General features: G+C 42.2%; 2 protein-coding genes across 3 annotated transcripts in view; both read right to left on the reverse strand.

Annotated features, from left to right (window-relative positions):
- The window catches only part of NK7.1 (homeobox protein NK7.1), a 42,192-nt gene extending 30,432 nt beyond the window's left edge, over nucleotides 1-11,760 (reverse strand). The window contains exon 1 of the mRNA XM_030384774.2: nucleotides 11,526-11,760. The gene's annotated coding sequence lies outside the window, so the exon portion shown is untranslated. The remainder of the gene's footprint in view (nucleotides 1-11,525) is intronic.
- On the reverse strand, nucleotides 2,227-11,660 carry Dnaaf5 (Dynein axonemal assembly factor 5). Of its 2 annotated transcripts, none has more exons than XM_018112308.3 (2): nucleotides 11,526-11,660; nucleotides 2,227-5,817 (listed from the first exon to the last, which is right to left on the reverse strand). In XM_018112308.3, exon 2 carries the CDS (start codon nucleotides 5,738-5,740, stop codon nucleotides 3,209-3,211), a length of 2,532 nt encoding a protein of 843 aa, XP_017967797.1. In that variant the 5' UTR covers nucleotides 5,741-5,817; nucleotides 11,526-11,660; the 3' UTR covers nucleotides 2,227-3,208. The 2 variants fall into 2 exon arrangements, with proteins under 2 accessions (XP_017967797.1, XP_089112289.1); XM_089256163.1 differs by lacking the exon at nucleotides 11,526-11,660 and adding an exon at nucleotides 5,910-6,070.
- Nucleotides 11,761-14,220: the final 2,460 nt, after the last annotated feature.

The raw sequence follows: 14,220 nt of genomic DNA on the forward strand, positions 1-14,220 counted from the left end.
TGTTAAAACAGGAGACAGCCCGATGGACGATGGAAAGGATGCTGCTTGTTAAAACTGTTTGCAATGACAGCCTCAACCTGGTCAGCACGAAAGCGTCTCAATTAGTGATGAAGCTGATGATGATGCTGCTGCCTGACTGACTGTCTGTCTGTCCACTCGTCCCTCGGTCTCGCCCACGAATGGCCGCATGTCCTTAGTCTCTTATTGTACGATTTCCAGCTGGCTGCCCAACAGGACACATTCAACACCAGTGCATGGCTAAAAGATCTTGATAATTCTTGAGCTAATTTTATATATAATTTATCGGATTTGTCGGACTTGAGTCACACTTGAATGTTTTGACAGTCAAGTGTACAAAAGAAACAATTAATGTTGAGTAAAATTAACTTATAGTTAGTAGCTAGCAACGAAGTGAAAATAATTTTCCAATTGCGCTTAGACTATTAGCATTCAGATGAACTATAACGATGAACAGATATCATTACAGGGTATCGCCGCAGTACATTCACTTTCCAGTGCATCATCGGACTAACGCAATTCAATTGCGGCAAAAGTCGGACTAGTCGAGTGAGCCAACAATGTGCATCCTGTCGATGCAAAGAAGCTGAGCCAAAGGCGGGTCATCCAGTCCTTACTCTCCTTTTTTTAGGGTTGGCGGCACTCAACATGATTTCAAAATGGCACTGAATGTAGCATTAATTTGTGCGCCATCAAGGACGACGACAACGACGACGATGAGGACGATGAGGAGCACAATGAAGTCATCTTCTTGTTGGTACTACTGTCTGTCTTTAACTTTCATCCTGCTGCCGCAGCCACTGCCTCACATTTATAACAGTTTATTTGCTGTGCGCATTACTGTCTGAGTCTATTCCTCTCTCACTCTAACTTTCTCTCCCTCTCTTTCGCTCGTTTGCTGTGCGTCTCTGTTGAGCTGCCTGAAAAGGATTAATTAAACGCCGAATACCCGTAGATGCTGCTGCCCGAAACGACATTTGCAATCGTTCTCTTTCACTCTCCCATTCTCTGTCTCTCTCTCTCTCTCTCGTTCGACCCGTTTTTTATCCAGTCTTTGAAGTTTGGGTACGGCATAATTAGTTTAATGAGCTTTACTAGTATCGCCATAATGATTATCCACCACGCCGCATTCGCAGCAAAAATTCCGAGCAATAAGCTATATATACATATTTACTTAATTTTCATTATGAAAATCTCTCGGCTTTCTTTTTCGTTTTTCGTTTTTTTCTGTTCTTTTCATTTATTTCAATTTAGACGCAATGAAATTAAAGTTACGAATTTATAATTACCCTGGCCAAAGTCAAATGCAATTAATTAAGTGAGCATCAAGGCAGTCGGGATAACGTCAAGGATATGTTTGGCGCTTTCAATTTATTTACAGTTAGTCATTTAGATGTGTTTGCCTTCGCATACACTCACAAAGAGCTGCGCTCATTTGCTGGCAATTAAGCGCACATAAAATTTCAACAACTATGTGTGTGTATATGTATATATATATATGTGTGTGTGTGTGTTGTGCGCCTTTACGTCATTTGAAATGGCGCCAGCTGCGCGAGGAGTCGGGTGGGCGTGGTTGTGCTAGGCGTACGATGGGCAATGGTAGATGGGCGGCGGCTCTTACTGTCTGTCTGTCTGTCTCCCTGTGTACGTGTGTGTGTGCATTTTAATTAGAAACTTGTACGTTTTGCTTAATTAGACAAATTGTTTTAATATTATGTGCAAACTTTGTTGCACCAAACTGCGACAAATTAGTTTGGCAACACAGCTGCCAGCCAAACAAATCTGGGTCAACATTGCTCATACGCCAATCCAAACCCAATCAAATGCGGCTTAAATTCGCAATTGAAAGCGCAGCGCACAAAATTATGCAACACTTTGCGAACGAAGATTTCGAGTGTCAGGAGGCAGGCAGGAGACATCATAATGAGGGAATATATTACTGGATTAGTTATAGAAAACAGTGCTATCAATATCATATTATGGAGGTCTCCATCTCTCCTTCTCCATCTCTTAAATGTGCATAAAAAATTCGGTATAATTAAACAATTCAACATACGTTGCACAAGTATGAATACATTCATTTAATAACTTGATGCCATACAAAAACAAATATAAAAAACCGGAAGCCCTTGGCTAGCCCTTCATACGAGTACGAGTGCTTTTTATTTCGTTCTGGAATTAATATATATATACATATATGCACACATATTCGTTGCTAACAGGAATGACCCGTTGAAATACCAAACTGCACTGCATTGCTGTTAAATAATTAACCATCTGAATTCTTTTAATTTTTTGATGAACTTCATTTGAGTTGAACTTAAATATGTGCAAAACAATTCGATTGATATAGATGATAAAAAACTTGTATTTAATATACTCTACATTCTTTGGGTTACCAAATTATGAGTTAAGCTAGCGATACTTTAAACAGTATGAGGTATATCTAATTTTTAAGGTACATTTTATTTCTCCTACTCCATTTAAAATCTCATTAAAAGTAGGATATGGAATTTGCTTTTTACATGTAACTCAGATCTTAAAGGAAATACTTTACTTTTAATATAATTTATTTATTAATAACTTTATATATCGAGAGTTAAAATTTAGCAACCAAAACCATTTGTAATGTGGATTCATATATGTATTTGAGGACAGCTCTAAAGTTTGTGCACAATTCGATTTGAATGTTGTTTGGCTGTGAAAATAATATATAGAATATATTAATTCGCATTTCTTTTGAGTAGTTAACCTCAATTTAGATTTATTTGTGCTTTAGGCTGCAATCTATGCCGCCTGCAATAATAACAAATTTTTTTGCTGACGCGATCTACTCACAATTCATAAAGCGAATTCATCAAACAAAATTTTTAGCCGTGGCAAAATAAACAAAATGCATTTTTGGGATTCGTAAATGCTTTAATGCCTAATGCATAATGCTAAATGCGATTCCATCAGTCGCAACTGCACATTTGGCGAGTGTGTTTACAATAATTTCCTACTCAGAATTCGACAGATCGGGCAATTAATGAAAATGGGAAAATGGGCAAATGTGCAAATGTGCAAATGGGAACGCAATAACAGGGTACAAATAGGAATTCTACAGAAAATTAGCAGACCACTCAAAACTAGTTTAAATTAAGGCAATTGTGTGTATGTATGTGCGCAGGGGGCAGGACATTAGCACCGGCTAATTCGTTTCGGTCTCCACCGGCGCATCGTTGATTTTCATCTTGGCATAGAAGTCGACTAGCTCGTCCTTGCGCCTGGCCATGCCCAGGGCGCGTTGATAGCTTTCCTCCCAGGCTGCGGGATGCAGTTTGGCCAGCTCTATGAGTGATCTTTGGGCAGCCGCTTGCATCTCCTTCTCGGGACTTTCATGGTAGAGCAACAGAATATCCAGAGCGCGCTTGATGAATGCCTGCCACGCCTCCTGCTCGTACTCCAGCTCCTCCTTCGTCCCCTCAGTCTTGAATACAGGACGCAGCTTACCCACGGCTGTGGCAGCTATGACACGAATACCGGCTGAGGGATCATCCATGCGCTGCATGATGGCATAGGCCAGCGGCTTGAGCGCCTCCACCGACATGCCCTGGAAGTAGCACATGGCCTTGATGGCATAGTGGCGCGTGGTCACATTGCGATCCTCCAGCAAGCTTGGCATGTGATGGGCTAGCGCTGGCAGAACTTCTCGCGCCTCCTCTTTGGCGCCTTGGGCCACTGCGCAGAGCGTTGCCATGGCCATGGAGCGCATGGCCTCGCCATGAGCGCCAGCCTTCCATGTTAGATGTGGCTCGACAACTTCGGTGATGAAGTTGCTCAGCAGCTGTGTGCTCTGCTCCCGCTCCACGGAAACAGTCTCGGACCAGGAGAGCGCTGCTATCGAAAGAATACTAAAGATGCGCACCTGGGCCGTGTCGCAGCAATGTTGAAATACCAATTTGATCTTTTCGATGAGCTGCGGCAAATATGTGGATCGTATTTTGCCCAAGTGAATGAGCCCGTACAGCAAGAGGACCGGCTCAGCGTTCTCATCGAGCGCAGCATCCAGGTTATCCACATCGAGCAGCACGATGCCGAACCAGCTCTCGTGTAGCTTACCTAGCGAAGTCTCCTCCAGCTGGACAAGGCGCTTCAAGATCATTTGACCGCGTTTCACATCCTCGGTGTCCTCGTTGTGGAGGGCGTATGACAAGGCCATCACCTTCATGGCGGTCACATAGACGTTCAAATATAGATCCTTCAGTTGTTCTATTGAGGCTGTCACCTTGCTCGACTTGTCCAAAATCGTATCCAGCGTTTTCAGTATGTACAATTGAAATCCCGGCTTGAGGGTATGCGAGTAATCCGTGCATCTAAGCAGCTTGCCCAGGCGCTGCAGATGCTCATAGGTGCCGCCCAAGGAGGCAGTAAACATGTAGTAGAAACACTTGAGAAACGATTCGCGTGCATTGCGCTCCAAGCCATCAAAGCCATGATCGATCCAGGCATCGTAGCTCAGCAGTCGACCCATCAGATCTGCCACCTTTTTAGCTTCTGCTGCGATAATGGGCTCGTTGTCGCAGCAGGCATGAGAGACGTGTGGATAGACCTCGAAGAACTTGGCCGTCATGGAGGCCTCGGCGTGCAGAATGAATTGATAGAGCAGCTTCAGCGAGTGCAGGCGCACATTGTCCTTCCAGTCACTGGTCTCGCGAGTGATGAGCTGCAGCAAACGCAGCGCCCGCTGCACCAAGCCGCGACAGCCGATCGTGGGGCGCTGTACACCGGCGGGATAGTTCTCCACCTGCAAATCGCCTATCTCCTGCTGCGAGAGTTCCGCCTCGTTCTCTTCGTAATACTGTACGCCGCATTTCTCCCAAAGCGGGCGTATGTGCGACAGCACCTCCGGCGAGTCATCTTTGAGGCAGCACAGCACCAAGGGTAGGATGCGCTCGAAATATGAATAGCGATCCGGCAGCTCGAGCAGCATTAGCACTCCCATTAGACCGCACTCACGACGCACCAAGGGCATCGAGTCCATAAGCAGAGGAGAAACCTCTGCCAGCAGCCGGCGCATGCCCTCGCCACTGGCATCCAAGTGTAGACTCACTCTGCCTATGGCCTCTATGGCGGCAATGCGGGCTGCCGAGTGTCGATGATTTAGCATTCCATAGAGGGCCACCGCTAGAGGCTCGGTGAACGGGCGCAGCTCCGCGGTGTCTGCCACACGACACAGCTGCACCAGGGTGGCACAGCCTTCGCGCTGCACTGCAGCATACGCATCTTTGATGGCTTTGATGAGCACCTTGATCACCTGCGGATAGCACTCACGAAAGACGCCCACATTGCCCATGAGCGCGTACTTGCGCAGCATCAGATGCAGCTGCTGAATGTACAGCAAACGTATCTCCTCGCTCGGCTCCACAGTCTCCGTCTGCCCCATGCGCTCGGCCAGCGTCGACACCACGTTGAGCAGGTGGAAGTCCAAGGGCGGCAAACGCTTCAGGAATGCGCTCACAGCCAGCACTGCGCGATCGCGCACATTCTCATACCGATCGCCATAGCATTTGAGCAGATGCAGATAAAGCTCATCGAACTCGGCGGCGATGGCATCGGTGCCAACGGACTCGGGCGTATGCTCGCAGATCTCGCGCAGCTTCAGTAGAGTGCTGCCACGCTTGCGATGATCGTTGCTCTCCAGGTCGCTGCAAATCTGATTTGTGTCCAAATCGAAACTCATTTTGGATTATTTTTGAGAATTTCTTTCGTTAGCTCGTCGAGTTGTTGCTAGCAGGATTCTCACTTGAATTGTGCGCACTGTAAGACGAGAACGAAACGAAAAACGAGAGACGTCAACAAGCACCGTTAACTGCATCGGTTGCTACGATACACAAATTCCAATTATTCACATTGTTTACTATTTGATTATTTCTATTCTCGCTCTCAACGGAGTCGGCGTCGCCTCACGCACACTTGACAACGAGACAAACAAACAACCAAAGGAACGGCCAAGCAACGTGCGCGAAATTTCTGCCGGCAAATGTCGACGATCAGCTGTTTGCGCTCGCTCAGCTGTTCGCTGCGGCACGCAGTGTTGGCATTGGCGTAGGGCCGGCCGCCAGTGTTGGCAAATGGTGCGCTGGGCGCGCTTTTTCGTTTTTTCAAAAGCAATTATTGCTGCTTGCTGTTGGAGCATTTATGCTTTATTGTTTGCTCAACTAATTAACAAGTCATAAATGAAATTTCTCTGGAAACTTGGTGCGCAATTTGTGCCGCTGTCTTTTATGAGCGACCCGGGTGGACTCATTAAACGCGGTTTCGCTTATCTTCGATGCAGCTATCTAATTGCGGTGTCGTTTCTTATCAGCGAGCAACCAACTAACGAGCGACAATATCTAAGATTGATTGCCAGTGCTTGTTGTTATTTTTATTTCTATTCTCCTCTATTTTTGTTATTTTTTTTTTTTTTTTTTTTTTTGGTTTGTGGGCGGTTGGGTGTTTGACTTCCTGATAAACAAAATCACATAAAATGCCTATTTATATCGAGCGAAACTTAATTGCATTTTCGGGTCACTAAATTGGGTTATAAAAGTAGGCCGGGCAGTCAAATAACTAAATAAGTTGTCAGAGTGCTTAAATATTTTGTTTTTCTTTTTTGTTATTTTTTAATGCCATATAACTGGTAACAATAGATTTTAATGCTGCTGGGGCCAAGCTAGGCATTATTAAAGACCTGTTATGCGATCTGTTAAGCGAGTGGGTGGCTAAAAGAAGTTTTATGCCCATTTTTGTTGGCCATAACCCTTTAAGTAGCTACATTTGAAAAAATTTGACTTGAAAATTCGTTAATGTATGTATATGTGTAAAAAGCCACGCAAGCTAAGGTCGACCACAGTAGCTTAAACGGTGTTTGCATCGCAGATTCAGTTACTCGACGTAACCGTTAATAGTTTTTATTGTTCTCATTTGTATCGAAAGATCTTTTCCCACAGACAAACTTGATATATTGTGATGCCATTAAGGTATTTTTTAATTTCTCTTTCGCCATTTCATTTGTGCGTCCCATTCTGCTGCGAAACAGAGCTCAAAATTGACGCGTTCCAGATCCACAATAAAACATATTTTACGTGGCTTGGCTTTCAGCTTCATTTTATTTTCGCTGGGCCTGTGTCAAAAAATGTTGTCAATTTTATTAAAAAAAAAAAAAGAAGAAGTAAAGACCAGCCGCTGCACGTTGTGAACCAGCAACATTTATAACTTTTGTGCACACAATTCGATTTCATACCTTTTTGTTGGCCAAGGCACAGGCACGAGCAGAGACAGAGACAGAGACGCCAGCAGAGGCAGAGGCCGAGCAGGAGAGAGATAGAGTCGCACGCTCCAAAGCAATTAAGCGCATGAATCAGGTTCAGGTTCGTTCCATGGGCAAAGGCAGGGCAATACGAGTGTGTGTGTGTGTGTGAGTGTGTTTTGGCGTGAGCTTTTCTTCTTTTTGTTTTTTTATGTGACCGTGCCGATTCAATAAAAAGTCATACAAATATACAAACTTGCATTCGCACACACAATACGGGCACAAATATAACGAACAGAGAGACAGAGATAGAGAGAGGGAGAGAGAGAGAGAGATACAGACACATACCGGCCCAATAAACTTAATTGATATGAAATGAAGTCATTTGGCAAAATCACTGGGAGAGTAATGGACCGCGTTTATTCAATTTGATGTCTGACTGGCAGTGGGCATGCACACATACACGTACATACGTACATACGTACATACTATATATATGTGCATATGCATGTTGTATGTATGTATGTACATACCATTCGTATTTATGTGCTTATGCATATTTTTATCTCTTTTCGAAAGCAATGGGGCACATGCTTGTGTGTGTGTTTCTGTGTGTGTGTGAGTTTGATTTTATAGCTAAAATGATTCAATTAAAATAACATTTTAGCTGCGGAGCACGGAAGCCGCACGACTGCATTTCGGCCGCAATGGAAACTTGTTTGCGCGCTCTTATGATAAAGCCGAAATTGGCTGTGTTATTAGAGTACACACACACACATATATATATATATATATATATATATATACACTTATATGTGTATGCACACATTCTCGCAATTAATAATTATACGCACAACACATTCAATTGCAGCGGGCACTAGATACATTGAGTCGCGCTACTCAGATACAAAGATACTTGCATTCGTTCGTCCGTTGGTTCGCTTGGTCGCTTGTTGGATTGGATTGCTTTTTGTCATGCTGTGCTCTAATTTGCTTTTACCGACTCTGAAATGGACTTGTTACAGCTGCCGTCTGTCGTTCGCTTGCAGTTGGTATTGCCATTGCTGTTGCTGTTGCTGTTGCTGTTGTTGTTGCTATTGCTATGGCCTGGCTAAATGCAAATTTTCCAATTGATTGCAATGGAAATGGGCGTGCTGGCAGCAGCGACGCCAGCAGCGATGCTGGCAGCGACGTTTGGCACTGTTGGCCGCTAATTAGTTTCATTTTTCATCGGGCAACAACTGCGTCGATTGCCTGCTTAAGTGACTGACTTAATGACTGAATGACTGACGGCACCAATCAACTGACTGCCTGCTCGCGCCCTCTCAGTGCCTCTCGCTCCCTCACCAGACCCAACTAATGTAAGTGTGTGCGTGAGTGTGTAGGTTACTTAAGTGCGGGCTGCTCTCTTTGTATGTGTGTGTGAGTGTGTGTGTGTTTGCTTCGATTTCTCGGAATTCAGTTTTGATTAGAAAAACAGCTAATGGGGCTGCCCTCATATGCATATGCCGGCTTCGAGCTGCGCACTTGTAGCTACTTCCCTCTCTCTCTCCCTCCGCTCCCCCCTTCCACACGTCACGTCTGCTCTGCCCCCACTCACCATTGAACGCTTCGTTGTTGTTGTTTTTTTTTTTTTGGTTTTACGTGAGTTTAAACTCTAAAATGCCTGGCCCAGAACAAATCGAGTACTTAGCCCGCTAATGATTATGTATGTAGACGCGTGCTAGCACCGCTAATTGTTGTCGCATCATAATAAATTTCTCGTTTCATTGCATGACTCATCTTCAAACATCAGCTGCCATTTGCCATAATGTTGAGCTGTGTGTGAACTAATTACAAAATTTATATAACAAATACCTCATTCGGTGAACCAATTTACAGCATGTACACAAAATACTTTGTTTAAAATGAAATGAGTTTGAATCTGTGGAAATTACTAAATAAGGGCATCTAAATTATCACTTGGAAAAAACTTGCGCAGATTTCCAGTTTTCTTTTTCAGTTTCAAATGGGATTAATCTGTGAAATCTGTAATCTGGCAAAGAAAAGCCCAACCCTGCTTTAAGTTCAGTTCTTTTAGAAATTTGTAACCCATCTCATGTAATTAGCTTTGACTTACTTATCCTACATCTGTTTTGCAAGCTCCTCTATGCGCTGTGGCTAATCACAGCTTCAGCTGTGCTCTCAGTGTCAGCTACTTCATTCAGTTCAGTTGGTATCTCTGACTCTAGTCGCTCAGGTTCTCAGCAGCTCATCCATTCAAATCATTGCTGCACTCTGCTTCACTTGCTCTTTTGTCGTGCGTTTGCTGTCAGCGGCGCTTTGATTTTATTTAGTGGCTCGCTCGAACCCTCTAGAGCGCCACAGGCCCCACCAAACGTCACTCTTTGAGCTGGGGACTCAGCGGGCAATAATTTAAAGCTTTGCCCGCGATTCGGCTTTTGGTTTTCATTTGCAGCGCGCTCATTCTCCAGCATATGCTTTTGGTTTGTTTGATATTCGGTATTTATTATTTGTTTATTTGCACTATTAGCGCTAAAATAGAAGTCGAGGACCGAAGATATGGTAATGCGAGACGCCAAATGGTTTTCCATTTTGCGTAATCAGCGGCCGTTTTGTATTTAAATGCCGTCGACTCTCTGTGTATGTGTGTGTGTGTGCGTGTGTGTGTTTGTTTGCACAGACGCATAGTTAGCGGCCATGCGGAGTGACCAATGCGTTCAATCAAACAGTACGTCAGTCTGTCAATCAGTCAAATAGTCAATCAGTCAATCGGCGGCCAGTTTGAGTAACAATTTAATTAATTAAAGACTGTAATGCGAACCAGTTATGCGATAAACATCGGCGCGTTAGACGAGCACCTGTTTATCGAACGTGAATATGAGCTGCGGTATGCGCGAGTAAATAGTTTGTTTATGGCTCTGAATGAAATGCGAAATGTCTACTAATTGTGCATAACAGGAATGGCATTCAATATTGGAAGCCACTGTGATGTGGTTGAAATAATATCGCATCACTGTGTATAATTATCAAAATCAGAGAATGAGACAGAGAGAGAGAGAGAAAGAGGGAGAGTGAATGAGACTTGCTTTTGTTGCTTATCTCATTTGATAGCAGTAAACGTACTTTGTAGCATATCTACAAATGAATCGAACCGTCTATAGTCTGTAATTACGAATTGTCTTCAGCATTTATCGATCAACTCGAAATACATGCATTCACGCATATCGCATTCTAATGCACTTGTTGCCTGCTGTTTACATTTGAAATAATTGCAGCAGTTGTCGCTGCGTCTCTGATTACGAATTCGCAATTAGCTATATGTATGTATATACTTTTTATACAGACTGTGTGGGTGTGTGTGAGTGAATGTGTCATTCTGTTGACTGGCATACAGGTCATTGAATGACCGACTTGTGGCAACTAGAGTTAATTAACTAAGATCAACAGGCAGCTGCGATTTCTAATTAAGCTCAATAACACATCGAATGGGCTATAAAAATTGATACATATTTTATTGCCGATATTAAGCAGAAACTATATCGGAAATGCAGTTAAAATTGCCTTTGATAATTGACTCTCCTAATCAGAGACTATATCAGAAATGCAGTTGCAATCAACTGCGCTAATTAAGATCAAGTTTCAATGATGAAGCAGAAGACAAGTTAAGAGGGAAAGAGAATCCCAAACATGACATACAGATATTTATTTATTTTGATATTAATATTTTTCAAGCAAATGTCAAATGTAATAGATTTAACTAATATTTTAGCATTTATTTTTAAGCATATTTTTGCAGATTTTCTTTTGCTTTCAATTTATACTTTCATTCTTGTTAATTTGTTGTTTGCATGATAAGAGGACCTTTACTTGGCAGTCGTTTATATTAATTGGCTGTGATTAATTGAAATTGATTTCAAAGTAAGTTGAGTACGATTAGAAATTGTTGCACGAGTCTATTGAATACCTGACCACGTGTAAGAAAGTTCAGGTAAACAAGTTTTGCGCCTAGCGGAACAGATTATTTAAATGATTAGCTTTTGCGTGTGTGTGTGTGTGTGTGAGTGTTTTCTTTTAGTTCATTTGTTTATAATGATTTTTCTGATGCTGATTTCATAATCAGGTCAAGTAAGCGTCGCGACCAAGCCAATTGATAGGCTTCGGGAATCCCCATTCCCTTAGAGAACGTCGTGGCAATACAAAATTGATTGACTAACTCGACAATGTGACTTACCTCAGTGCCAAACGGTTAATTGTATCCGAAAAGCCAAGGCGAACTGAAATCCAATTAAATGTTTCTCCTTGTGGACGGTTAGATTATTTTATTTTTATTTTATTTGTTTGTTGTTGTTGCAGTTGTTGTTGTTGTTGTTGTCTTTCACTGTTTAGCTATTTATAGCGTTTATTTTGAAAGGTCACGTTTTGTTATCGTTGTTCTTTCACATATCCTTTGGGTCGCCGAGTTTTCTCAAATGGCTTATTGTTGCTGTTGCTGTTGGCGATAATCCTTAATTAGTCTAACGAGTCGCAAATTAATCCACTTTACTTAATTAAAATGCTGTGCCGCCACAAAAAAAAGGCAAACCAGAAAAAAAGCAACAACTGTTCGACCATTATAATTAAAAAATTGATGAAATGAAATGAAACGAAACGAAATGCAAAGGGCATCATTTGAATACAGAGAGAGAGGGAGAAGGAAAGAGGGAGTGAGAGCGAGACAGAAGGAAAGGCGAGGCTGTGAGAGAGAAGAACAGCAATAGACAGAGAGAGTGGGAGGAAGAGTGAGAGATGGAGAGAGGAAGGGAGTGAGTGAGAGAGAGAGATAGAAATGTATTTAATTCATTAGCCAGTTGACAATTATTGATTATGGTTTTGCAACTTTCAGCGACAGCTTTTCGCTCTGTTTTTTTTTTTTTTTGTTTCGTTTGGTATTTGTTTTTTGTTGTTTTTTTTTGTTATTTTGAAAAATTAATTTGAGTGCATTTCAGTTGCTTTGCTGCATTGGTTACACAATTTGTTATTGCCAACACGTTGGCCATTTATTTAATTTTTAATTATTTTTGAATGTGTTCTGGTTTCATAATTGCCAGCCCATTGTCTGGGACTGCGTACGAATTGTGTCTGTGTGTGTGTGAGTGTGTGTGATTCAATTAAATACATTTCATTATTTGCGCACAATGCACAAGTAAACAATTTTGAACCAACGTGCAGTCCTTGCTACTGCCCTCTCCCTCTCCCTCTCCCGCTCCCACTCTCTCGTGCTCTCTCCCTCGCTCACTCGCTTTTTCAATTAAACTGTCAGCCGCATTTTAATTTGGCAAAATTTAATTTGGCATACACTTAACATTTATATTATGTACAATCCCGTTATTTATTATACTTTCTGACATTTGCCTAAATAAACGCAGCTAATTGCTCGTCGAGTGGAAAGCGACAAAATCGTTGCACCTATTAAAAGAGGCCACAGATCTTGCGGAATGAATTCAATTCATGAATTGGCTAGATGAATTAGATGACAAACTAAGAGCAATTGACTCGAAATGTTAAGTAATGAACTGTTTAACAATAGCTAAACATTTATTATATTATTATCTGTGAATAATTGTTTCGAATTATTAAAACACATTTGCGATTCGCTTTGCGCTTTTATAATCCCAATTTATTGAAAGAAATAAAAACAATTTGCTCAGTCGAATGATGAAGCAGTGTATGGTGGGCGGTGGGAGGGGGCAGGGGCGCTGCTATACAGGTCAAATTCACACAGAATTTGCTGCGTTGTTTAACTGGCTTTCGTTTCGTTTGGTTTCGTTTCGTTTTGTTTGGTTTTGTTTTGCTTTGCCAATTTGATATTAATTACGTTTATTTAATTGTTTACTTTCGTTAACGCTGTGCACGTTCCGACAATTAAAACTTGAACTTATTGGGATAAAAAGCAATTTCTGCATTTTTACATATTCGTATGCAAAATACTGTTATTTATTTTTAAGTTAATAATAATTATAATAATAATGCAACAGCAGAAGCGACGGCTAATTAATATATGAAATGAACACACGGCCGTAGCACCCGTTGTGACACACACGCACACACATACACAGTGAGAGAGGGACGTTGCTTTATATACAACACCTCGGCCAAAAACTGAATTTAATTGGGTAATTGAAATATTTTGCTGCTCAAATTAAAAATTCCATTTTTGCACACGCTCATAACTCATTTATGAGCCGCTTCGGAAACCAATTGCCGGACAGGAGTGGGGCCAGCAGTGCGGCTGCGTAACCTGTCAGCGCGTCAATTGACAAATTGGTTCGCCGTCCGTGCGAACCGCACTGAAATTACGGCTACTCTTTTTTTATTTTATTTTTGACGAGCAAACAGAAGCACAAAGTAAAAGGAAATCAATCGCAACTTGTTGTAAGCGGACAACACGGGTTCAAGCACACAACAATAGAGAAGCTCCAAGTGCGACTAGGCATCGGGCATCGCTACACAGACGCCACACGGCAGCAATTAGCGCCGTGAGCACAAGTGTTTACTGTTGCTGTTGCTGTTGTTGTTGTTGCTGCTGCTGATGATGATGATAATTGAGCACAGAAATCGTTGTCGCCGTCTTATAAATTTCATTGCTGATTGCCGGCGGCCAGCGAGCGCAGCACAATATCAACAAATTAATGAAAATGCCAAGCAAAACTCATATAAAAACCAGACAGTGTGATATATTTATATACACACATATGTATATGTATATGTATATATAATCCCAAATGTATATACATACATATGTGTGTAGGCCTGTATGGGCCATATGCATAAGTAAATATATCGCGAAATGAATGCTGTTTGACGTTGTTCAACGCGCTAATTCTTTTGGCCAGCAAATGCGACAATAACAAACAGCCGAAATGCTAATTAGTTTCATGTGTGACTAA

This window comes from Drosophila navojoa, chromosome 2 (genome assembly GCF_054131105.1).
Source record: "Drosophila navojoa isolate 15081-1374.11 chromosome 2, UAZ_NAV_1.0, whole genome shotgun sequence".
Taxonomy (NCBI): domain Eukaryota; kingdom Metazoa; phylum Arthropoda; class Insecta; order Diptera; family Drosophilidae; genus Drosophila; species Drosophila navojoa.